Source organism: Rhamphochromis longiceps, linkage group LG2 (assembly GCF_057381845.1).
Source record: "Rhamphochromis longiceps isolate RC_006_pf linkage group LG2, R_longiceps_female_GT1.1, whole genome shotgun sequence".
Lineage (NCBI taxonomy): Eukaryota > Metazoa > Chordata > Actinopteri > Cichliformes > Cichlidae > Rhamphochromis > Rhamphochromis longiceps.
Window position 1 is genome coordinate 33,533,656 of NC_140558.1, and position 22,716 is coordinate 33,556,371.

Below are 22,716 nucleotides of genomic sequence, written 5' to 3' on the forward strand. Positions count from 1 at the left end.
CCAGTGTCACTAATCCCACCTGGCACAGTTTGATCAAATCCTAAAAGAACACTGATGTGATTAGAAGCTTCTGGCTGTAAGAAAACAGAAAACAGCCTGTTTTTTCAGCGTCACAGTGTAAGATTATCTCTTATTTAATAAATGTGTCAAAATGTGCCGTTGCTGATTTGTTAGAAAGCTGAAATCCCCTAATGCAAGTGATTACAAAATACAGTGTGTGTGTTTGTAATGTGCAGTAAGTCTTTCTTATGAAGCTAAGATCAGAGTACAAGCTAATTATTGACACAAATGTTCTTTACAGCAATCAGCATGTGCCTGAGAGCTCTGAGTCAGTCTCTATGCACCCTTTGAAAGATAGCTCACTATTATCTTTATTAGCTGTGTTGAATTATGACTCTTTATTTATTTATTTTTATTAATTTGGCTGAGATCCAAGAATAATCAAGCGCTTTTTGAAGGACGGGTTAAATTAATGAGCCGGAATGGCCTCGGTAGTAAAACAAGTATGTGAGGACATGAGTCAACCTTTGTATGTGTGAACGTTATGTGGTAGGGAGGGGTTGAGTGGGAGCAGAAGTACACTGGGAGTGAGAGATAGGGACGCAGGGTGTCAGATGGAGAGCGCAAAACCTCGAAGCTTCAAATGTTCCACTCTGCTCGCTTTGATCACTTCAGCCTCTTCTTCACCCACATTATGGATCTCTTATCAGTCATAAAGGAATGCATTATTTTCAAACGTGCGCTGACGGACTGACATCAGCTGTCTCATTAAGGTGGATTTTGGAATCAAGGTAGAAACCTTCAGTATGCTGAACCAGCCCAAATGTCACTTCCTCTTGTCTTCTCTCCTGTTTTCCTTATATTCTTGGAACAAGGCAACCTGCTCTCTTGGGAAGGGCAGGGATATTTGGCAGCAGCCCAAACCGGATCCCACACTCAAAGGGCAATCTTTTCTACATGACACCTTCCCTCTAGGCTTCCTCTGGGGCTCTGGAACTTCTGCTTTCCAGACAGAAGGAGCCTGGAACCAGAATGGGAAAGGTGCCTCAATTTGGGACAGTTTCACCCACTCCTCTGTCAGTGGCAGCTTGGACAGAGAGGCTGCCAATGTGGCAAGTGACAGCTACAACAGATGGGAAGAAGATGTGAAAGCATTGGAGTATCTAGGTGTAAGGTCATACTCTTTTTCTCTCTCCTGGCCCAGACTCTTTCCTGATGGAAATGCCAGAGGTCAGCCCAATACTGCTACTGTGAAGCATTACAGCTACCTCATAGAGAGGCTTCTGGAAAAGAAAATTGAGCCCATCGTCACTCTCCATCACTGGGACCTGCCACAGGTGCTGCAAGAGGATTATGGAGGCTGGAAGAACGAAACTGTGGTGGAACTTTTCGAGGAGTATGCTACTTTTTGTTTCCACACTTTTGGGAGTCGTGTTAGGTATTGGCTCACAATGCATAATCCCTACCTGGTGGCTGTACAGGGATACGGGACAGGAGTCCATGCTCCTGGAGAAAAAGGGGGACCTGCCACCTCTCTTACTGTGGCACACAATCTGATAAAGGTCAGTTACACATGGGGACCTAGCAGATTTTGTCAAATTTCTCACAAGTATGTAATTTTTACTCTTCGTGTTCCTCATCTGTTTTGGTTGCAACGCCAGCGATATGAAGAATATCTCCAGTTACACACATACACAAACTGTGTAAACTTTGAACTCTCACAGCTTTATCATTTTACGATAGACAGTGAATCTGTATATTGCTCGAGTGATTTTAGGTCAGAGGACAGTGAAGCAAGAAAGCCCTGATATTTCATTTTAATACAATCAAATTGGTCAGGGCGTATAAAACTAGTGCAAACAAGTGCAAAACCTGGCTGCTTGCTTTGTTTTGTTTTTTTGTTTTATCTCCTTGATGACTCGTCAATTTTATTTATATTGATTGGCTTGTGATAAACACGACAGTTAAAGAGACACTGCGGTCAAAGTCCACCACATCAGCACTTGTCTACTGGAGAAAAATGGTGTGTGTCAGGAAGTCGGGGAGACATGCCTCATTAATAATCACTTTCAGTTTACGCAAAGAAGCACAGATGGTGTACCTGCAGCGCCCAGTGAGCAAACAAAACCAAAAAAAATTCAAATAAAATAACCATTTATATGTAATTGTTTTCATAATTACTCTCTTATCTCTCATTTTCCCTCTCCTTATCCAGAATTAACTATGTTATGTATACCTGTGCTTTTCATAGAGACACAGTAAATTTTGCTGAGTCAAATAAGTTTATTTTACAGTGAATATGTTCAGGAAAAAAAACAACAAAACTAAAAACATCACACTAATGTGTCTGCTGTTATTTCCAGGCTCACGCTAAAGCATGGCATGCCTACAACGCCAACTTCCGCACAACTCAGAAGGGTAAAGTGTCCATTGTTTTGGGCTCCCACTGGGTGGAACCTCAAAGAGGCAAAGCCATTGATGCAAGTGCTGAGCTCTGTCAGGAGTCAATAGAGGCAGCACTGGGCTGGTTTGCCAGTCCCATCTTTGGTGATGGGGACTACCCAGTCTCTTTAAAAACCAAGCTTGGGGCTCTTCTGCCAGCATTCACCCCTGAAGAGAAGCTCTGGGTGCAGAAGACAGCTGACTTTTTCGCCCTATCCTTTGGGCCTAACAACCTCCGTTTGGGGCAGAGTGTAATCAGCTACGGGCAGACGGTGACTCCAGACCTAAGACGACTCCTGGGCTGGATAAAGTTGGAATATGGGAATCCAAGTGTCTTAGTAGCTGAGGGAGGCTGGTTCTCTGAAGCCACTGTAGGAAAGGAAGACACAGTGGGCATCTATCTGATGAAAAGCTTTATCAACCAAGTCTTGCGAGGTAAGCAGAACGCTGGGAAGAACAAATAAATATGAGTTAGACAATAAAGTCATTGAGACACAAACATTTGTCTATCTTACTCTATTATTACTTTGTTTTCTTTCATAGCCATTAACCTTGACGGTGTACGGGTGTTTGGATACATGGCCTGGTCTTTAGTGGATGGATTTGAGTGGAATTATGGGTATAGTATTAGACGAGGCCTTTTTTATGTGGACTTCAGCCAACCAAACAGAACTAGGAGCCCCAAGAGCACCGCTCAGTACTACAGAGAAATAGTTAATGATAATGGCTTCCCAAGTGATGAAACCTCGCAAGAGGTGAAAGGCTATTTCCCCTGCAACTTTCACTGGGGTATTGCAGACTCCACTTTACAGGTAACATGACTTTATGATTATCAGCTATGGAAGATGTTCAATAATGCTCCGGACGCCTAAAGAACACATTTTAATTGTATTGTTTTGTTTTGTTTTTGTAGGTCAACTTCTACCCTTTCTCCCCACAGTTTACTGACCCTCATTTGTACAGTTGGAACTTGACAGGTGACGGATCGTTGCATCAGGTCCCAGGGGTGAAGCTCCAGACCAGGCGAGCACAGTGCACAGACTATTTGGCTATCCGTGATCATCTTAACCTGCTGGAATCGACAAGGGCATCTCACTATCGCTTCGCTCTAAACTGGTCTCTGATTTTACCCCAAGGAGACCTCTCTAATGTAAACACAGAAGCTCTGAGGTAAAGATGCGCACACACACACAGTGACAATTCAAATAACACAATTCATGTTATACCTGTAACTTTACCTGAGTCACACCCCGCATATTGACAGAGCAATTTCGAGTTCATACGCACTTACTTTGCCTGAATCAGTCTCTCTGTGTCTACACTCTTTACTTTTACAAAGATACTACCGCTGTATCGTGACCGAACTCAAGAAGCGGGATCTCGAGGCTCTTGTGGTTATTTATTACCCAACACACCGATCTCCAAATCTGGGTTTACCTGTGCCGCTGCATGCCTCAGGTGGTTGGCTCAATTACAGCACAGTGAACGCTTTTCAGGAATATGCAGCACTTTGTTACCAGGAGCTGGGTCCCTGGGTTCAGAACTGGATCACTATTAATGAGCCAAACAGACTTGTAGACGTTTATTCGAGTGGGGAAGACAAGCATCTGGCAGCTCATAACCTTCTTCTGGCTCATGCAAAAGCCTGGAGGTTATATGAGAAGGAACATTACAGTCAACAGCAAGGACTGGTATCGTTAGCACTACATGCTGACTGGGCCAAACCTGCTAACCCCTTCCTGGAGTCACACACAGTGGCAGCTGAAAGATTCCTTCTGTTTGAACTTGGTCGCTTCTTAGACCCATTGTTGGGGACTAGACGTGAGGAGAAGCACAACATGGGGGACTACCCACAAGAAATGAGAATGTATCTAGAAGAGAGAGCTCGAGTAATGGGCCTTCCTGGATCTCCTCTTCCTAATTTTACTGAGACTGAGAGAGAGGAACTGAGAGGGGCCTTGAGTTTTATCGCACTAAACCATTTTACTACCCGTTTGGTCTCCCCGCGTTCCCACACACAGGACAGTTTTCAGCAGAAACCACCTCCTGATCATGACTGTCTGATTCTTTCTGATCCAACATGGCCCTCTTCTAGCCTGCGGCAAGCTATTGTGCCGTGGGGCTTGCGTAAGATGCTAAAGTGGGTTAGCCAGAGGTATGATGGAGCTATACCTATCATTGTCACCGGGAGTGGGATTGACGATCAGGCTCCTGTTGAGGATAAACTCCGGCAACACTACCTAAGGAGTTACCTGCAGGAGGCACTCAAAGGTAGGGCAAACATTTTAGACAATTTTCTACCTCAGTCCAGGATGTGTTGTGTAACAATATTTGGCAAGAATCAAAATAGAGTCTGCAGTGTTCAGGATGTTGAGACAGAGATACAGTTCCACATGTGATACAGGCTTAATGACCTTATTGCTTCCTACTATAAAAAGCTTTATATACTGAGAAACCATGAAAACCATAAAAGCAGAAACGAGGGACGAGGACAAACAGTGCCATAAAGGCCATATTGCCCTTTATGGCACTGCCCTTTATGACTCACCTGTATTTGCACATGGAAGCAGTGTAGTTTTCTAACACAATAAAAGCCGTGTTTTTTAGATAAAGTATTCATCTTACTTTTCTGTTGTTATATTTCTATTTCTTTGCAGCTTACCATCTTGATGGAGTCAACTTGCACGGCTTCTACGTGTGGAAACTCCAAGATCGACACGTACCGCAGTATGGCCTCTTCACCTCAGCCCAACACCAATCCAAAGCCAAAGCCTCCATTAATGTGTACAGAGAAATCATTGCTCTCAGCGGATCCCCTAACAATGACTCAGTGCAGCCCTGCAGGTTTAGCGAGCTGCATGAGCCTTGCTCTATATGCGCATGGATGTTCACAAACAAAGCAATGCTGGTCTTTGGGGGGTGCCTCCTAATAACAGCTGCAATGCTGGCAGCGCTAGTGGTTTTTGTCATAGTCACCAAAAGAAACCAAAGACATGGCAGAGGAAAAGCGAAAGTTGGGTTGAGCAGGAGGAGAAGAAAGGAAGGAGTGTGTTTGTGTCCACCTGGTGTAAAGCGATAACACTAGGAAAGACTGACTCATTCGTGTGTCATAAAAAACCCTGTGGCTCACTGACTGGGAAGGGCAACGACTTGTGTACGCTCCATTTGTGTCTGTTTCTGCTCATGTGACGAATGTGTGATTAGTTGTGTAAAATGTAAATAAAAGCAGAATGCAATGATTTGCAAATCTCATAAGTTTTATTCACAGCAGAGCACAGGAAATATATTAAATATTTAACAGTCCATTAAGATCTAGAAATCGAGAAGACCAGCTGTTCATCATTTAGGAGAGGAATATTGTCCCATTCATGTCTGATATAGCATTGTCTTGCTGAAATATGCAAGGCCTGACGTCATCTGGACGGGATCATATGTTGCCATAAAACTGTATATACCTTTCTTGTTTGATGGTACTTTTCCATACGCACTAATACACTTTCATACCATATGAGATGCAGGCTTTTTAAACTGAGAGCTGACAACAATACGATACTATTGGATATGTGAAGATCACGGGTCTTGTCTCTTGCACATAGGGATTTCTCCAAATTTTCTGAATCTTTTGATGATATGTAGTATAGATCAGTAGATATTCAAAACTTTCTGTATTTTACCTTGAGGAAAAATATTCTGAAATTGTGCCACAATTTGTAATCACAGTTCTTTTCCAGAGTGGTGAACTTCTACCCATTTTTACTTCTGAGAAACTGCCACTTTAAGATGTTCTTTTTATATCCAGTCATGTTACTTAACTGTTGCCAATGAAGTTAAACAGTTGTATCATGTTTCTCTACCTGTTTCTTAGTGGTACCACTTATTTTTCCGGCCTTTTGTTGTCACTCTCCCAACTTTTTGGGACTTGTTGCATTTTCACAAAATTGTAAAGTGTCTCAGTTTAAATGTCGGATATTGCCAAATCATTGCATTCTGTTTTTATTTACATTTTACACAACATCCCAATATTTTCAGAATTGTTTTTGTGAAGATATTTTGTTTTATTGTTTCTACATATTTAAAAGACTGTAAAATGGCAACAGATTTAATGACTGTTGCAGTGAGAAGCTAGGGCATGTGTGAGTTTTTTATAACCTTACGTAAGTGATTACGTCAGCTCTATGTTTTATAATAAACAAATATGAGAAAACATACCAGTGCAAAACATCTCATAACAATAAAATCTAATAAAAACATGATCTCAAATCACCAATCAGTTTTATAAAAGTGGCTTTCTTTTCATAAGACAACAAAGGCATTTATTATAACATGTTTTTTTCATAGACTGGATGTTCATGGGGCAATGATGCCCCCTAGTGTGACTGTTTGCAGGTATGATGAAACACTATGAAACACTTCTCTGTTATTTGTTTAAAAAAACATGCATATTTCTCATGTGTGTCCTGTGATAAAGCAGTGTGGCTACAGAATGGGGTTTGTGTCTGATTGCTGCACAGCGCAGTTTAACTGACAAAAAAGTCACAAAAGCACAGTGGGGTACTTTTGGTGTTATTATATATATACATACATATACAATATTATACATGAAGATTAAAGATAAGTATTCCACCCTGATTACAGCATTTAGCCATGTTAGTCTGTAAAGGTTTGCTGATGCAGATATTTAAGACTATAACATAGTAGTTAATTTTGATCTGATTTTAACTGGGTTTTGACTCTTTTCTGAAGATATAATGAAAGTCCGATTTGACCAAAACGGAGCATAGCATTTTCCTTCTCATTAATAAACATATATTTTTTAATGTTCCTATATAAAAATCACTTCTTTTTTAAAAAAAATAAAAGATGTAACGATCTTGTTTCTGATAAATTATGGTCCTAGGTACTTTGGACTATTCGTTGGGCTCATTTCAAACAAGTTACATTTGACTGATTGGTTTATAACTTTGTTAAGTTTTGAGTTATTAGTAAAAAGAATATTTTCGGTCTTCCTCAGATGAAGTGACAGCTTATTTTCCTCAAGCCAAATGTTAAGAGATTCTAATTCCTGACACAATTTGATATCCTTAGGATTTCTTCCCACTAACTCTAAAAGCAGAATTAGAATACAGCTAAGCAGGATCACATCTGAATGGCCACAGTGGCCTTTTAGTTGTTTCATTTTTGTTTTTTATTCTTTCTACACTTTTTCTACGCATATGTTTGTGTCGCCAAAATGCATAAGAGCTTTGCTCTGATCATCAGATGAAAACACCTCCTCATTTCTGTAATGTGTTAGAGGCAGTTTTCATACTGCATGTGGTGCTTTAACAGTAATAGTTATCAACAGCAGAGTTGTCAATTTTGACTAAAAGGAAGTTATCACATTTTACTGATTAAATGTAACCGTAAATGCATGCCCCCCACGGACACCCTAATATATTCATTGTAAGCCGATGAACCAATAGCAGAAGGGATTCGGGATGGCAATACTGATCACATGACCCCTCTCCTCCAGACTGCATGCAGTTTGGTATTAAAATGTTTTCAGTAGCCCCAACCATTGTGTTCTTATACATTTGAGATGACAGACAGACGTTGAGACATTTTGGCGAATTATAACTTTGTATAAATAGCGAGGACTGACGGCGCTCGGCGGCCAGCAGCCTTCCTGTTGTTATTTTTCAGAGTGTATTTAAAACGTGCAAAGGTACTGTAGGCAGAGCAAGCTAGCTTTAGCTTACGTTAGTCAGGTCGGACGGCGACGAGGCCCAAGCCGGACGGGAACACGGGTGAGCCATGGCTAACATCGCAGTTCAGAGGATAAAACGGGAATTCAAGGAAGTGCTTAAAAGTGAAGAGGTGGGTTGTCATGTTTGCCACTCGAAGCTGTGGCTTTAATTCTTTTCTTTCCTCTTTCCGTGACTGCGGGGGCTGAATGAGAGTGACGCGTCGCTGGCTCAGCTGTCAGACTGCTAATCACCGAACTGCTAGCTTGAGCTAGCAGCCTCGCCGATAGTTATTAATACACCACAGCGTGGAAGATAAAGCCAAGAAATTAACTTTTGCTCCAATTTGGAAGCATGACCGCATTAAATCATCCACAACTTCTTGTTGCTAGCAGTACTCGGTAGCTTACCATGCCTTCTGTGATGGTAAAGCTAATCGGGATAGCCATAGCAAAGAGTGTAAGGTGGTGTCCGCATGTTTTATTGAAGGTGTTCTTTGCACATTTACCCTGTACAAGCTCTTCCCTATTTAGATTAGTGTGTATATCAAACCTAAATCCAAAGGATTTGCGCAACAAGTTGATCAACTTTAGTTAACGCCTGTGGGGGGTGTTAACTTGTGCTGCATAGTCTTGTTTTATATTTGGTGACTTAACACCTTGCGTTTTCCTTTTCTACTTAAGCCATAACGCACATTTGGTTTTCCACCTTTCAGACTAGCAAAAACCAGATAAAGGTGGACCTGGTGGACGAAAACTTCACAGAACTTAAAGGAGAGATAGCAGGGCCACCTGACACGCCATATGAAGGTGAGGAGCTTTGGGGGACACGCTCTCGGCTCTCGTGAATACATGGTTGCATAACTTTTGTGATATTTATCATCACTGAGAAAAGGTTGATCCTGAAGTCTGCCAAACTCTTTAAATGCTTGAATTGTTCTGTATGATATCCCCATATTTTCTTCCAGGAGGTAGATATCAACTAGAAATTAAAATCCCAGAGACATATCCATTCAATCCACCCAAGGTAGGGCTCAATGTCTCCTTCTCATACAGTATGAAATACTCTTGAAAGTATTCCCCTCAGTTCTCATTTACTGTAAGAATCCAGCAATGCTTTTCTTCTGCGTTTTTCTCATCTCAGGTTCGGTTTATCACGAAGATCTGGCATCCCAATATCAGCTCAGTCACAGGTGCAATATGTCTGGACATTCTTAAAGACCAGTGGTGAGTAAATGTGCTCCAAGATTCTTGACATTCTTCATCTGTCAGACATCCATTATGAAATATTTTGTGAAATTTAAGGCCAACTGCAGGTTGCTTCTAATGCCTACATGATCAACAGTTGAAATTAGCACAAAGCTTTTGGATGGTAATTTAGGGAAAATGACTAGATATAAATAGGATTAAATAAAAGATTGTTTAATGCATTTTTTTTTTAGTCATATTTAGGCCTTCTAAGAAAACTTGCAAGTGTCAGAGGCCACAGTGTATAGGTACTATGAATAGTGGTTGCTTTAAAAACTGCGTGCATGTCATTTCAGGGCGGCAGCTATGACACTGAGGACAGTTCTCTTGTCATTACAAGCCTTACTGGCAGCCGCAGAACCAGATGATCCACAGGATGCTGTGGTAGCTAATCAGGTGGGTGTGTATTTATGTTTTCACTTCTTTTCCTGCTTGAACATGATGCATCTCTACTAGCAATTGTTACTAAATATGTATTCACATGTATACCATACTACAGACGTGCCTCATAGTGACTAACAGTACTACAGTATTGCTGTAATTTGGCTGATATATATGCAGTATGTTATTTATACTGAAAATTGAAAAAATGTGGGGTCATTGTGTAATTTTGTAGCGTACTATTTAGCTACGTACTTTGAGGCCTGGTTGATTCTGCACCTTCTGATCACTTGCAGTGGAGAGTGTGTTCAGAATATATCAGTTTTGTTTTTAGCCACTTGTGTTAGCTTTACAGTTTGAAGCCCTGGATTCTTCCCTCAAAGACACAGTTTGGTGTTTTCTTACTGGTTGAGCAATGTTCAGTGGTATACCAATACTGCATGTAGGTTTAGTTTCTTTTTTGGTTGTCATAGTAAATAAAGTTTGCTACCAAAAACAGAGTATTATAAAACATGATCATTTTGGGAATACAGTCAAAATTTTAAGAAGAAATGAAATTGTATCCAGAAAAAGTCAAAATGTGCAGATTTCTTTTTGTTTATGTGCTGAAATAAAATTTTGTGTAACTGATTCTGTAATATGATTTCACTAACTCTCTAATCCACCTTGTAGAGGGTATAGCAGCCATGCTCTAATCTCCACATATAGGCTTTGTTTTTTCTCAAAATGGTATTTTCTTAATGTGGCCCTAATACTCTGTAATTTACTGGGATTTTTTAGAGAAAAGGAGGGGAAAAAAGGCCTCCCAAGCCCTTGGACTTTACATTATTTTGGCTTTGTATCAAATACTTTTATTCTTCCCATACACGGAAAATAGCAGCCAAACCCTGTAAAACTTGGCAGTTGATCCCTTCAAAGTTGATCGCAGTTATTTTTTAAGTGTAGGAAATGCATTATCCTGCGATCCTGTGAGAGGTTAGTGGGCAGTGTCTTGTCTTTTTATTTTAAAAGATTTCATTTTCTAGTAATCAGTGTAGCAATGGCATCCAGCCTATAATCTTTGGAAGGTATGTTCCTTCACCAGCTATTCCAGTTTTATAGTTAATAGCTTTTCTAGTTAACAAATGCAATCCTACTCTGAGCACATTACTAAACCTACTGTTACTAATCACTTGTACAGTTAATTTATCCTTTGGTGAACAAAATGCACTCCAATGAGAAACAAAGTAATGAAATGAGGTTAAATAAGAGGAGTGGTATAAACGTTTTTGATATGTATATCACAACAGTGAGTTTTTCTTTTTTAAGTTTACACTAAAAAGCGTTTCAAAGTTGATCGTCTCTTATAGTACACCAGTTTCAATGGCAAAGATTAATTTCTGTGATGTACAGTAACGGAAGTATCAGTTCCCTGAAATTGTTTATGACTAAAGAAAACTTCTAAAGTGCATCTGGGTAAACTTTAAAGAATCATATTACCATGTGGGATAGGTGACTCGTCAAAGCGCGTTAAAGGGATATGAATGCGCTCCCTATATGTATTTTATTACCCGACCCATCTACCAGCCACAATTGCATCAAACGATTTCAATAATAATCATGTTTTAACATTCACCAGACGTGAAGTTTGTGGTCTTGTTTTGTTTTTTGTTTTGTTTTTTTCGATTTTATTCATGAGATTAGAATTATTGTATTGCTTGAAAAAAGCGTGACATACTGCGCTGCTTCATCATGACTACATTCCTGCCTCCTTCACCTTTGCACTGTGGTGCATACTTGAATGCTTCTATTTTGATAGAGGTGCTTAACCTTCAATTTTGAGGAAGTGGAACTGGCAGAGAAAGAAGTCTAGTAAGCAGAGCTGATGGCAAATGATTATGCTGGTGGCCCTGGGAGACATAACTTGGTGATTGTCAGTACACACACCTAAAAGGACAAGCATCCTGATCATACTTCTGCTAACCTAAATCGACTTTAGAAACTGAAACTTCATAGCTAGGGACCTGGCTCTCCTCACCAGCAACAATCCTCTACATGTTAGTTGGATTAGCTTCAAAGAGAAGTTGTTTTCTTGCTGTTTGAGGTAAATGCTGAAAATGCATTTTTGCAAGTATTGATACAGATCCTCTAGAGAGCAAGAGATAAATGTCCTCACCATTGTTGGGTATTACCAAAAGTTTCCAATCCCCCCCCCCCCCCCCACCCCAAAAAAGAAAGAAAAGAAATTGTATTAACAGGAACCTGCGTCTAATGTCTTATTCACTTAGCAGCTTCGTTGTTAATAGTTTATAGTGATGAGAAATCTACACTCTAAATTTCAGCTGAATAATGCCTACACAGCATGGAAACGGAGCGCTTGGCAGAATTGGCTACCTGGCAAAGTACAGCTCTACCACTTCCTCTGGCCCTGAATTATCATGTTAGTAATTTGTTGTGTACAGAAGAGTGACTATAGCACTTGCCCCAAAATATATGTTAATTGTGACACTGAATATTTAATTTCTTAACACAATGCCAACATGGTGCTTTTTAAATGTTTCAAATCTAGATAATTCTTCTCTTGGCATTGATGACCTATATACAAGAGTTTCTGTTATGGAGGGTGGTGTGCATTATTTTAATTCAAATGTAAAGCTGTTTTTTCCATTTGTTTTTACCGCGCAGTACAAGCAGAATCCAGAGATGTTTAAACAGACAGCGAGACTCTGGTCTCACGTCTACGCAGGCGCTCCCGTCTCCAGTCCGGAGTACACACGCAAAATAGACAAACTCTGTGCCATGGGCTTTGAAAAAGTAAGCGTCTCGAAATCTTGTCTCTCCTGCTTTGAATCGCGATGTGAAACTCTCGCAGAATAAATCAGCATGTGTGACTGGTTTTGTTTTCCTCCGCAGAATGCAGTAATAGTGGCATTGTCGTCGAAATCCTGGGATGTGGAGACGGCGACAGAGCTGCTGCTCAGTAACTGAGTACTTCTGGCACCTCCTTCATCTTCCACTTAATCCCAATCTCTCCTTCCTACCAAACACATCCTCTCTCTCTCTCTCTCTCTCGAATTCCCACTGTCTGAAGGCGTCTCTTCCCTTAATGTACCCTCTGTTTTAAAGTGGACTCCTCACATCTACACTCGCCCTCTTCTCCAGCCCCGCCTTTATCCCCTCTGTGTTTCATCTCTCATCTGCACACGTCACCATCTGCTGTACAACACTCCAATCAGCCGCTCTGTGAGCTCTTATCTCTGGTTTCTGAATTCATTCAACATTCCACTCAGAGCTACAATCAGAAATTCAATCACACCTCACCACCTTTGAAGCAAATGCCAGACTTAAGACCCCGCCCACATCCGCCAATCTCCCAGCTCTTACTGGCTCTGTGCAAGAAGCAGCTGACAGCAGCTTATCCTTGCCTATGCAGTGCATTTTACTTTAATTTGTGAAAACTTTGGTGGGAGAGAGTCAAGCCATTTAGGGGAGGGGCTCTTTTGGACCTGGTCCTGATTTAACGCACTTTTGGGCTGTTTTTTCTGGACAAGGATTAAGCTGAGATTTTGAACTTTTCAATTGGAGACTCAGTCAAAACTTTCTTGCACTGTTTCCAAACCATACCTTAATCCCTTCACTATCCCAAAATAAAAACTTAGTAATGTTGGCGTCATTTCTAACAGCATAGATTGCTGAACAGAGAATTTATAATTTTAGGTGTAATATTAGGATTTTGAGAATAAGTTACTGGAAGTATCTAATTACAATCATAGACATATTTGTTATATTGTGGGAGTTTTCAGGGCAATAACAGTGCTTTAATTGGACATAAAATTGAGGGGAAAGTCACAAAATGCAACAAAGTAAATGCAGAATGCGTGCATCAGCTTATTCCGTGTTCTAGAAATCAGTTCATCAAGTGTCAAAAGGTGTTCACACAGTAGCCATATTCATTTTCATGCCATGTTTCACCCTCTTAAGCTGTTGGCAATTGACCCAAAATCCAGGCAATCTTCAGTTACTGTCCTCACAACCTGTTCTTCACTTGGCTTACTTCCTTTCTTCCTTTACCCCCACATATTTTTTTTTTTTTTTTTTTTTTAAGAAAAAAATCGTGTTTTACTTGGATATGACTTCTACAGGAATACATTTTGATTCTTGTTTTTAAACGGAGAGAAAATAAACGCATTCAGCAGTAACACAACCTGTCACAAGTCTGGATAAAAAAAAAAAAATGGTTCAAAATGATAGAAAAATATAGCATCAACCTACCTAGGCCAACAGATAAAATGTCAATGATTCATCTGTAAATAAAATATTGAAGTCTGTGTAAATTAATCCACCCTCTGTCCTTTCTGTGTTGCCTCTCTCACGCACACCACTTGACAGTAATGTGAAGTTCAGTTTTAATGGATTTTTTTCAATCATTTGTGGCATTTTGAACATTTCTTTTGCTTTGTGTGAATTTGAATAAAAACTAGACTGAGCCACTAAAATTGCTATACTAATGTCATATAATAGAAATGTAATTACAGGGATTCAAGTTCCATACTGAAATTCAATTTTCAGTGTTTTGGGCATTAGTATTATAGATCATTTGTCCTTGCTCAAGAAGGTAAATTTTCTGTGCAGTCAGATCTTCAACGAGCAAAAGGATGCCGGAATTCTGATAATATTCAGAGCCTCTTTTTCATAGTGCAGATAACAGGTGGCCTGCTTGGTACCATGTTGTGCCATGTTGAACCTATCCAAGAAACCCTGGCAGTAATCTGAGGGCTGTTTCAGCCTGCACATTTGCACCACAAAGACAAGAAAAAAGCAACCTCTGATATTTGTATTGTAATCCAAAGGGGATATTGTAGATTTAACTGTACAGCATTCACTGCACAGTAAACCAGCCTCAGGCATCCTAAATAGCCAAAGCTCATTTTCTATCCTTTCATTAAAAGCTGACGTGTCTCTCGCATCTACCATCTGGAACTTTTTATAACATCCCCTAATCGACGGAGCCGCTCTAATCTGAATACGTGACACCGAAATAGTATGCTTCCTGGCTCAGGTAATGGCACTGAGATAATCATTGTGTTATTAAAATGACACAAAATAAAGTAACTCGCTGCCTTATTAAAGTCCTGAAGGGTTCAAAGCAGCTGATTTCACCGCAGCTGCGTCACTTTCTGTCAGTCGTTCTGCCATAGATGATGATCGGTGTAATATTCAGGTGCATGGGAAGCAAAAGGCCTTATTAAATATTTTATCATGGCAAAACTAAAGCGCACAGCTTTTAACATCCTGACGCGGTGTTTCAGCGAGTTAAGAGTAGTGTTTCCACTGTGAGCATGTACTTTCAGCAGAAACTGCAGGGGTTTCTTTTCGTGGTGTATAAAAGCCCTGTGCTGTGCTTTGTGTGGCTGCCATCTTTCTGGAAAAGGGCCATATTGCATCAAATTCCAGTAAGACATTACCAGTGTGATATATGAAGCTAAAGGAAATCCCTCAGCTGTAAAGTGAAAGGTGACACTTTGTTAATTGTGGGGAATAGATGCACACTAACAGCACCCCAATCACAAGCATTTCAGGAGTGTTATAATAAACATACATATTTTTCTCTAATTAATGATGAAAAATGTATTTTTATATTTGTATTGTAAATAATTGTTTAAATTAAAATGAGTATGCCTTTCCTATTTAAAAGCCTGGGCCTTACAAAACCTGCTACTTTAGGTTCTACTTTAGCTGATATGAAATGTTCATTTTTTATGAAGTCGATTCCAGTTGAAAAAATGCTACTTCTCACTTTTTCATTATGCCTTTCATTAATTTCAATGATTTGCTGCCAATCTGTACTTTGCTTGATTGAATGATAGATTTACAATCCCCTGAATTTCAAATTCCCATCTTTCCTCCGTTGACATAACAGCAGCATGTTGCAGGAGCAGACCAGTACCCCACCTGACTTCACAGGCGAATAGCCCCTTGTGTGGCGAGGCGATGATTCGTGGGCATCCTGTTTCTCTTGATCTGCTGCTGCTATGTGATAGCTGGAGTTTTATTCCGTGTCTCAGTCAGCAGACATGCTGCCTCCCCTGCCAAACATTAGGAGCTGGCCTTACAGCAAAGACGGCCAGAGGAAACAGCTCGCTGCTATCTGCATCTGAGTTCAACTGGGGTTGAATGCTCATCATGTAGATCTTGAGGAATGAAACCAAGAACTGTTAGATTACTTGTCGAGGCCACCTTTAATTTCTTCTTTGGAGTTATTAGTTACCAAGAGGCTTGCTAGCAATGTTCCCAATAATCTTTCTGGTGATGCTGCTTCCCAAAGGTGAGTCAAACTTAAGCCTGTCTTCCTTTGGGGAAAAAAAGAGACCTCTCCATTTTGCTTTTAATTCATTAGACTAGATTATATCATTTAACTCAGGTTTACATTATTTTTCATAACTGTATAAAGTCACAAATGCTTGCACTTTTACCACCTATAATAGTTTAAAATATTTTCTTCACGTGGCCTTAAAATGTATTGTTTTAACAAATGGCAAGAAAAAGTAAACCAATCATTTGTGACTAGAAGGAGCTAATTTAACCTCCTGCATGTTGACAGATGACCACTTGTGTCTCCTCTCAGTGATTCACTCTGCTCAGGGTCACTATGCCCAGAAACTCCTGAATGATTTGATGGAGAACTACTCCAGTGCCCTGCGGCCTGTGGATGACACAGACAGAGCCCTCAACGTCACCCTGCAGGTCACCCTCTCTCAAATCAAAGACATGGTGCGTGCTCTCTCATCAGCAAGTCTTGGTTTGTGTGCGACGCATTCTGGTTAAAGGCGAGTTATAAATGGAAGAGGTTAATTATGTCCACGACTAAAATTAAACACCTCACTGAGAGTCATAGCATTTCTTTTAAATAGTCTAGCTGCAGAAACGTAAAAATACACTTTCTGTTTTAGCGGTTAAGGTGATTTATGCACACAAACGGGGCATCAGCATCTGATTTATGTATGTTGAATAATATGTGGTAATCACGAATAGCGTGTTCTGCTTACAGCATTACTGTGCAGTCAATAGTTGGCATATAATGTATTGGCCAATACATTAGCCACACTGCAGTAAAACTGACATCGATTTAGCAGAAAACATGCAAATGCGAAGAACTGAGTTTTTTAACTTGACACTGAGCCCAGCATGAAGGAAAACATGGAGGTGAACAGACCTTTTATTCTTAACGTTGTCCATGACCTCCTATTGTACAAATCGACCGGCTGGTGGCTTACACGGCTGGGTCAGGTTCCCGTTTGGGTTCAGTGCTGCGTCACTCACTCCACAGTGAATTGCTAATTCACTGTGGAGTGAGTGTGGGTTTGGGCGTGCGTAGTTGAAGACACAAAACCAGCTGCTGAATGTAATGTTTCCATATAATATCTGGGCATTTGTTGTCGTCACTCTGTCATACTTTGGAAGAAACGGATGCGAGCCAGACAGCAAATGAGTGTGTGTGCACCCTGGAGTGTCCTGTTACCAAAGCGGTTATGTGTTCCCCCAACCTCCTGTACTGTGCTCATCCACCTGATATTGACAGACGGGTCTGGATTTCAGCCACTGTGAGGCTTTGTGTTTGTCCACCTGGTGTTGATGAGCAGTGAACCGAGAAGATCAAGAGGGATTTTTTTCTTACTGTCTGTTGTGTGTAGATATACAGTTATAAGACACAGTAACTGAGGCATGTGCAGAAATTCATAACCTCTTATAGACCTTAAAAGTTTTTAGCAGTTGTGGATTTGACATTGGGAGTCTAGTGTTAACTGGTAACTGTAACCACTCATCAACAATTAGTTCTTCTAAGCATCCGCGTGAAGATGCTGAGAGAAATTCAAAGTTATCAAAGGTATCTTTGATGGAAAAATAGAGGAAGTATTTAATGTTAGGCTTTGGGTTATATGACAGCAATATGCACACGCTGCAAGAGTCAAAAATATAAAACTAAAATAAGGCCATATCCTGTCAGAGGACGGTAACCATAAACAGGCCTCAAAACTCACCACAAACTACTAAAGGAAAAACAAGCTGTAGCTGGTGTTTTTCACAACTGCCATGACATGACCATCAGTGGTCATGTCATTCTTGCAGATTGCAAGCATGCACTATGTCACATGGTCTAAAAATATCCCAGAGCTCTAAGCAATGTGGAACTATAATAGAGAATTTCTAAATGAAGAAGCTGGCAATAAAGTTTCTGCAAGGTGTGATATACGTCAATGAGGCAAATACCACAGTTCCTCTTTTTTCTGTCAGTTTCTTATTATTTTCATGTAGTATAAATTATAAATTGAAATGATCAGTGCAATAACATTTAATTTAGCATTATGAGCTGCAGGGATCATTGTGTGTGTGTGTGTGTGTTTTTTTTAATATCTTCACACTTAAAGTAATCAAAAACAAATTCTCCCAGAGGCACCAAAACGGTTGCATGCTAGTTTGTGTTTGCATACATTTGCAGGTCCTTTTTTGTGACTAGTATGACTGTGACCGTAGGATGAAAGGAACCAGGTGCTGATTGCCTACCTGTGGATTAGGCAGACGTGGCATGACGCTTACCTGAAGTGGAATAAGGAGGACTATGATGGACTGGATGTGATCCACATCCCTAGCAGCCTGGTGTGGAGGCCTGACCTCGTCCTGTATAATAAGTATGCTCACATAGATGAATTTTCCAGGAATGCAGAATGTGGACAAATCTTCTTGCTGCCATTAATGTCTCTTATATTATAATTCAATATAACGTTTATTCACAATGTTTAAAGACTACATGGTTATCTTTAAAGACTACTTGTGAGATTATAAATACTAGCAATTAGCAACAGAAGACGCTGAATCTGACCACTGTTTAACCAAATCACACACATGACTTGCCAGTTAGTCTCAACTTGTTTTCCTCCTCTAGAGCTGATGATGATTTCTCTGGGCCCATGGACACCAACGTGAGGCTGCGCTACAATGGGGAGATAACCTGGGATGCTCCTGCCATCACCAAAAGCTCCTGCGTGGTGGACGTCTCCTACTTCCCCTTTGACAGCCAGGAGTGTAACCTCACCTTTGGTTCCTGGACTTACAATGGCAACCAGGTCTGGAGAAATACTGCCCATCTACCATACCTTGTTTAACAAAATGTAGATGGAACAACATGCTGTGGAGGATAAACCCATATTGAGTCTGTGTAGCTTACATTTCCTTTCAGGATAGTGGCAATCTGGGACACCTAAATTTACCAGGCCACTTAAAATGGTTAAATAACACAAGACCCAGCTCTTGCTGTGACTCTGGCCTCTGTGTTAGATCAGAGAGTAACTGAGATTGACCTTTTTGACATGTAGATCAGGTACACATTGCTCATTGTATTTGTCATCATACATCTGTGTATACGTACACATAACGTTTTTCTCAGTAAATGTGTCCCTCCCCTCTATTTCCAGGTAGACATCATTATGGGCATGGACAGCGGTGACCTGTCAGACTTTGTGGAAAATGTTGAGTGGGAGTGCCGTGGAATGCCGGCCACCAAGAATGTCATAATGTATGGTTGTTGCTCTGACCCGTATCCAGACATCACCTATACAGTACTCCTGCAGCGTCGCTCCTCCTTTTACATCTTCAACCTCCTCCTCCCCTGCTTCCTCATCTCCTTCTTGGCCCCTCTGGGCTTCTATCTGCCTGCAGACTCTGGGGAAAAGGTTTCCCTGGGGGTGACAGTTCTTCTAGCTTTAACGGTGTTCCAGCTCATGGTGGCTGAGAGCATGCCGCCCTCAGAAAGTGTGCCTCTCATAGGTAAGAAGGTTTTGGTTTTTTTTAGAAATATATTTAATAACTTGTTTTTGTTGCATGGTTTATGTTTCTGTCACTCTATTATTAAAAAAATATATACCAGAAATCGTACAGGCATGCATAATTAACAACACTAAATTGTAAGTGTTGTTGCCATTGCACATTGCACTTTTTTCGATGGAATATCTAGGTTGTTTTATCAGGCTTATATTATATTATAGTATTTTTTTAATGAGTGTACGTGATGTGTTGGTTGTATGTTTGTTGTTTGTTTTGACATACTGCGAATCAATTTCCCATCAGGGACAATAAAGTTACCATTGACCATTGACCATGGTCCAAAAATGACCTATGATCTAGTGATGCATTGGTATGTTTTTAGTTTTCAAATTAAAGGTACCCTTAGGAATTTTACTGTTAAAACTTGGGCCATATTTATCTATGTAGCAATGTAGCATAGCACAAGGTTACACCTTTAAGGGTCACAGGGGCAGACACTGAATGAGAGGCAGGTGTACATGCTGGAGAAGATGACATTCCATATGTTACAGGACGAACATGTCCAAATATTTATAGCACACCCTATAATCTGACCTGGAGTTGGAAATTTTTAAATGTGAACAAAAAGTATTTGCTCGTCTGCTTTCATATGCATATGAACTTGAGTGACATCCCAATGCTAATCCATAGGGTTTAATAATGATGTCGGGCCACCTTCTAGTACCTACAGTGTGTTAATGGTCATGGACTTGTCTTCCATCTGTTTTTTGTTCCTTCCTGTTACACAGGGAAGTACTATATCGCCACTATGACAATGGTCACAGCCTCCACATCTCTCACCATCTTCATCATGAACATTCACTTCTGTGGTGTGGAGGCCAAACCAGTTCCACACTGGGCAAAAGTCCTCATCATTGACTACATGTCAAAGATTTGTTTTGTTTATGAAGTGGGTGAGAACTGTGCCTCTGCCTCGTCTTCGTCTTCTCGCTCCACCCAGGATGAAGTCCGTCACCAGCAGTTCAACACTCACATTCATTCAAATGGTAAACCTGGTAGGCAAAGTAGCCGAGAGGACCGGCATAGCGACAAGTATCCCAGATCCCAGAGCTCCAAGCTGCAGCAATATCCAAGAGTTCAGCACCACATCACCAGAGATGAGAGCGCCCACATATCTACTTTTGAACCCGGAAAGTATGAAAGCTCTAATGGTAAAATTCAGATAAACGACTACTATAAAGAAGACCATAAGGTGCTGTATTGTTCTGAGGACCAGAAGATTCCCTGCTGCCCTGAGGATAAAAAGCCTCTACCTCAGGGTCCCACTGTAACCTTTGGCCCCTGTGTCTTCTGCACCCATGGCAGTGGCTTCGCTGGTATGGACACTAAGCTAGTGCGCAATGTTGAGTACATAGCAAACTGTTTTAGAGAGCAGAGAGCCACGTGCGCCAAGGGGGCAGAATGGAAAAAGATAGCTAAGGTCATGGACAGATTCTTCATGTGGATTTTCTTTATCATGGTTTTCCTCATGAGCATCCTCATCATCGGTAAGGCACCATGACCAAACTGTGGTTCTACAGATTTTTTTTTAAAATTTGCATATTTATACAGAAGGTCAATTGGGACTATTTTCCCTTTTTTTCTAAACAAATGGGACAATCAAACATATGTGAACTTTCCAGCTTTTCTTTATTAATCATCGAAAAAACAAATTTCAGCTGTCATTCATTGTTTTGTCCACACGCATTCAAGCCACTCTGCATTCCTTACCTTTAAAAATATGTTTAACCTATTATGTCTTCAACACATAATGATTTCATGTACTGTACATAGTGATATAAGTTTTTTGTTGTTGATCTAAAACGCAACAAAATAAGCCAGATCATGACACATTCAGTATGTGCAGGCAATGCCAAATAACAGATCTATTGAAACCACAGTTCATAACTCATTGCTTTCAGTTTACTTCATCTCGTTAATACATTCGATTTTACTACTTTGTCAGCTATACAGTCTATAGCATCTCAATGTGTAGCTCGCTACAGCCTCCGTCAATCATACCTTTGATGTAGGAGTACTTCATCATTTGACCATTGAATACATTTGAGGGGATCAGCTGTCAAGTTAAAATATGACCGGTGGAGACAGCACATGTCTTATTCACAACTGTGTAATCAGACGCCTGGGGCCGAGAGACGCAGCGCCAGTGCTAGCTCCTGATCGGCAGAATCATTTTTCTGTTCAAAATCATCCAGTGAATAGTTAATGAGCAAGATTTGTTTGTAGCACAGCCAGGGCCGTCAGGATGTAAGGTAATATGGAGCATCAATTATGTAACACAATGTGCGCACTCTGACACCCCCGTTCTCCCGAAGGCCCATCCCTTTAACTTTGAAAGTCAAGTGAATGTGTTTGTGTGTGTGTGCATGCCTGAACACTGGAAAGCCAAGTAGAAAAGGAAGAAATAAAAGAGGTTAGGGCAAAAGGAATGCAGGAAAAATGAAAAGCAATCAATAAGAGGTTGAATGCAAATAATTGTATTCATTTTCTGAGCCTTGTATAATTGAAATTATTTGCATTTTTGCTGAACAATACAGTTACTCATACTACATTTTACATGGAAATAGTCTCCCAGAGTTCTCACCATAATAAATAGAAGACGTATTATGGCAATTCTATAGTTTAATACTTCCTCAAAGCAATAACTGGTCTATCTCAGTTTACTTTATAAATGTCCTAGTTTGTTTCAGTTCAGGGATGAAATTAAAATACACACTACAACACTCAAGCTGAATGCAGCGATGCATTATGTCAACTGGCACAATGAATGCCCACTGATATGTTTTAATAACTTTGGACAACATTAGAGCCTTGGGCCAACACTTTGAAATAAACTTGCACTTTAGTAAAATTACACTGTGATATACTTATTTAGGCGTGTAAATGATGGCTGCTTCTTCTTCGTATGCATTCTCATAAGTTTTCATTATTCCTGCTAAGAGCTGCAAATATGAAGAAAAATGAGTCGTATTCTTTAATTTCACATTACCTTAAGCTCACAGTAGAGGGCGCTCACTTCCCGCATACCATTGTAGTGGTGGTGGATGCCCCAAAGCTTACTGTTT

The 22,716-nt window shown here is 40.4% G+C and overlaps 3 protein-coding genes across 3 annotated transcripts; all 3 read left to right on the forward strand.

The window, feature by feature from the left end:
- Positions 1-692: 692 nt before the first annotated feature.
- Positions 693-5,789, forward strand: klb (klotho beta). Its single transcript, XM_085382381.1, has 6 exons — positions 693-1,562; positions 2,364-2,877; positions 2,986-3,254; positions 3,356-3,612; positions 3,782-4,713; positions 5,100-5,789. The coding sequence occupies exons 1-6, from the start codon at positions 807-809 to the stop codon at positions 5,519-5,521; spliced, it is 3,150 nt and encodes a 1,049-aa protein (XP_085238507.1). The 5' UTR covers positions 693-806; the 3' UTR covers positions 5,522-5,789.
- A 2,149-nt stretch (positions 5,790-7,938) lies between these two features.
- ube2ka (ubiquitin-conjugating enzyme E2Ka (UBC1 homolog, yeast)) lies at positions 7,939-14,110 on the forward strand. Its single transcript, XM_085424426.1, has 7 exons — positions 7,939-8,298; positions 8,881-8,974; positions 9,133-9,191; positions 9,309-9,391; positions 9,709-9,808; positions 12,458-12,586; positions 12,686-14,110. Exons 1-7 carry the CDS (start codon positions 8,236-8,238, stop codon positions 12,758-12,760), a joined length of 603 nt encoding a protein of 200 aa, XP_085280552.1. The 5' UTR covers positions 7,939-8,235; the 3' UTR covers positions 12,761-14,110.
- A 1,855-nt stretch (positions 14,111-15,965) lies between these two features.
- Positions 15,966-21,250, forward strand: LOC146677622 (neuronal acetylcholine receptor subunit alpha-9-II). The gene is made up of 6 exons (XM_085382389.1): positions 15,966-16,097; positions 16,398-16,543; positions 18,305-18,459; positions 18,714-18,894; positions 19,243-19,594; positions 20,380-21,250. The coding sequence occupies exons 1-6, from the start codon at positions 16,058-16,060 to the stop codon at positions 21,150-21,152; spliced, it is 1,647 nt and encodes a 548-aa protein (XP_085238515.1). The 5' UTR covers positions 15,966-16,057; the 3' UTR covers positions 21,153-21,250.
- The last annotated feature ends 1,466 nt before the right edge of the window (positions 21,251-22,716 follow it).

Bases quoted from the DNA above. Each gene is read 5' to 3' on its own strand.
- ube2ka (XM_085424426.1), top strand. From the start codon at position 8,236: ATGGCTAACATCGCAGTTCAGAGGATAAAACGGGAATTCAAGGAAGTG. The intron at 8,299-8,880 runs GTGGGTTGTCAT...TCCACCTTTCAG, and splicing joins AAGTGCTTAAAAGTGAAGAG to ACTAGCAAAAACCAGATAAA. The intron at 9,392-9,708 runs GTGAGTAAATGT...ATGTCATTTCAG, and splicing joins GACATTCTTAAAGACCAGTG to GGCGGCAGCTATGACACTGA.
- klb (XM_085382381.1), top strand. From the start codon at position 807: ATGCTGAACCAGCCCAAATGTCACTTCCTCTTGTCTTCTCTCCTGTTT. The intron at 1,563-2,363 runs GTCAGTTACACA...TGTTATTTCCAG, and splicing joins TGGCACACAATCTGATAAAG to GCTCACGCTAAAGCATGGCA. The intron at 4,714-5,099 runs GTAGGGCAAACA...ATTTCTTTGCAG, and splicing joins CCTGCAGGAGGCACTCAAAG to CTTACCATCTTGATGGAGTC.
- LOC146677622 (XM_085382389.1), top strand. From the start codon at position 16,058: ATGTTCCCAATAATCTTTCTGGTGATGCTGCTTCCCAAAG. The intron at 18,460-18,713 runs GTATGCTCACAT...TTCCTCCTCTAG, and splicing joins GACCTCGTCCTGTATAATAA to AGCTGATGATGATTTCTCTG. The intron at 18,895-19,242 runs GTCTGGAGAAAT...CTCTATTTCCAG, and splicing joins GGACTTACAATGGCAACCAG to GTAGACATCATTATGGGCAT.